General features: G+C 40.7%; 1 protein-coding gene across 1 annotated transcript in view; it reads right to left on the reverse strand.

Moving 5' to 3' along the window:
* Positions 1-1,865: 1,865 nt before the first annotated feature.
* Positions 1,866-2,814, reverse strand: part of LOC119411498 (eukaryotic translation initiation factor 4 gamma 1) — a 34,202-nt gene continuing 33,253 nt past the window's right edge. Inside the window, exon 9 of the mRNA XM_037678448.1 lies at positions 1,866-1,890. Coding sequence (XP_037534376.1) covers positions 1,866-1,890 — 25 coding nt within the window. The remainder of the gene's footprint in view (positions 1,891-2,814) is intronic.

Here is a 2,814-nt window from a genome sequence, read left to right on the forward strand (position 1 = left end):
ATGTTTTTAAATCACTGAACAGTTCCGTCCCATCCTATCTCACTGATCTTCTGCAGCCATATGTCCCACCGCGCTCTCTGAGGTCAGCAGACCAGATGCTTCTCTCAGTCCCAGAAACCCGTCGTAAGCTCAGAGGTGACAGGGCTTTCTCTGTTGCAGGTCCACGACTGTGTAATGAGTTGCCACTGAGTGTCCGGCAGGCTCCCACACTCTCAGTTTTTAAGTCTCGCTTGAAGACCCACTTCTATTCTCTTGCCTTTAATACGGTGTGATTTGTTTTGGTCCTGTCTGTTCTCTATTCTGTTGGCCATTTTAGTTAGCTTCTGCTGCTATTTGTATCTGTATTTTTATTTTATGTTTTCCTGTCCGCTGTGCATGTTGGTTTTCTCTTGTACAGCACTTTGGTTGGCCTTGTTGCTGTTTTAGTGCTCTATAAATAAATTGGTATGGTATGGTATGGTATGGTATGGTATGGTATGGTATGGTAAACAGGGCTCTCTTGAAAATGAGTTCTCGTGGCTCAATGAGACTACCTGTATAAATAAAGGGTAAATGAAAAAAATGACTGTCGAAACATCAACGCTGAATCAGAAAACCTCCTGAAATTAAACCCATCCATCATCTTTTCCTGCTTCTTCCTTTTTGGGTCGGGGGGGGGGTCACTGGTGCCCATGTCCGGCAGTCACTTTGCGAGGGGCGGGGGACACCCTGGACAGGTCTCCAGTCCATCACAGGGACACACAGAGACAAACGAGACTAAAAATCAACAACAATAATAAACACGCAATAATAATGAATCAATCAAGGCTTAATTCTCTTATCTAAGGCAAAATTGACTCTTTGAGCAGGAATTATTTCAGTTTTATACACGCATGAATTTAGACAAAGTTTGACTATTTTAATAAATAGTTTACTTTGGATTTTGGTTTAAATAAGTTATTTAATCTGGTCAGATAAAGTTATTTATCGTCACTGCACGCCAGGAAATGATTTACCAAGTAGCATCAGCTTAAATAGCATAACCAGACCAAGTGTTGCAAGATGTCACTAGATTTCTGCTTCTTACCAGGTCAGTGCTGATGGCACCTTTCGTCTTTCTGGGGTTCTCTGGTGGATCTGACCAGAGACACCATGAGGAGGACTCGCTGGGAACTGCCCAAGGTAGCTGACCGTCACTGTGACAGCTTCAGAGATCTGTGAGGACAACAGCTGATGAGAAGGTGCACCATCCATCGCATCCTTCAGCCGAGAACGTGAGTCTTGCAGTGAGAAAAGGTTTCATCTTCTGCAGTTATCTAAACTTCTGGCAATTGTAATTTGAGTGACATGTTTATCTGCTCAGGAGTTGAACGAGTGGACCTAAGCATGACCTCCAGGATCAGGTCCACAGACGAACCGTCTTCCGGTTCAGGGCCGGAGATGAACTGCTCAGTTCGGGGGTCCAAGGTGAACTGTTTTTTACACAAAGAGACTTTGTGCAAAACAACAGCTCTGAGAAGAATGTTTTGACTGACTAGGGAACATTGTGGCTCCCCTCTGAAAAAAACAGCTTCCAGCTCAAAGAACTACTTTTTCACAGGTGTCTCTGAAGGCATAATCACTTTCTGAAAAACAGAACAGAGAAATATGTTATTCACATTGTAATATTTCACATGATTTCATTATAATGATTGAAAACAACAATCAAAATTATTCATGTTCACACTTCTTAATCAAATAAAACAAACTTCATTAATGATTTGTTTTTCTTTCTTAGAAACATAGAAAGAAATAAGATAAACATTAGTCAGACTGTAGCTGATTCTGTGTCCAAGGACAGGAAATATGTAGAAAAACATCATACATTGTTAAAGTCAAATGTAACTTTACAGAACACGATCCATGGTGAGTCTGGAAGACGAATAAGGGTCAGGGGTCATAGTTAGAGCAGTGCAGCTTCATGCTACAACAGTATAAGACGAACACCATTCTGACACCCAGAAAAAACAAATAGAGAAATAGGCTGTTGTTTTATTGGAAATTGGAATTTTATTGTTTTACAGGAAACAACACAGCACAACGACTGCTTCACTGAAGGTTCTTAATGACCTTGTTGAAGCACTGGATGTTAAGGATTATTGTGCTGCACTTTTCTTAGACCTGTCTAAAGCTTTTGATACTGTGGATCATAACATCTTGTGTCATAAGCTCTCAGAAATCGGTTTCCAGATCACACCACTGGATGGTTCTCTAACTATCTCTCAGATCGGAGGCAATGTGTTCAACATAATGGTACTTCCTCCAGTTATTTAACAGTCAACAATGGTGTATCTCAAGGCTCAGTCTTAGGACCCACCCTCTTTACAATCTAGATAGGTAATGTAGGTCAAAACATCCCTGATGCATCCTTACATTTCTATGCTGATGACACAGTTGTTTATTGTTGAGCTAAAACAGTTGATAAAGCTTTCCAGCTTTTGCAATCTGCATTTGACATCATCCAGACTGATTTGTTTCGCCTCAAACTTGTCCTAAATGCCGACAAAACCAAAGGGATGTTTTTTTCAAACAGGAAGTCGGTCCCATCAGTCCTTCTTCTGATTTTATCCTCAAATTGGTGTCCCCATTGAGTTTGTTGATTCCTATAAATATTTGGGTATCTTGGTCGACTCGCATCTCTCTTTTAAGCTCCATGTGGAAAACCTAGAAAAGAAACTGAAAGTTAAACTGGGTTTCTTTTTGAGAAACAGATCCTGTCTAACTGAATGCTTGGAAACGCCTTGTATCTGTGACTTTCCTTCCCTCCATTGATTATGGTGACATTATTTACATGAA

This window comes from Nematolebias whitei, chromosome 6 (assembly GCF_014905685.2).
Source record: "Nematolebias whitei isolate Nwh7 chromosome 6, NemWhi1, whole genome shotgun sequence".
NCBI lineage: Eukaryota > Metazoa > Chordata > Actinopteri > Cyprinodontiformes > Rivulidae > Nematolebias > Nematolebias whitei.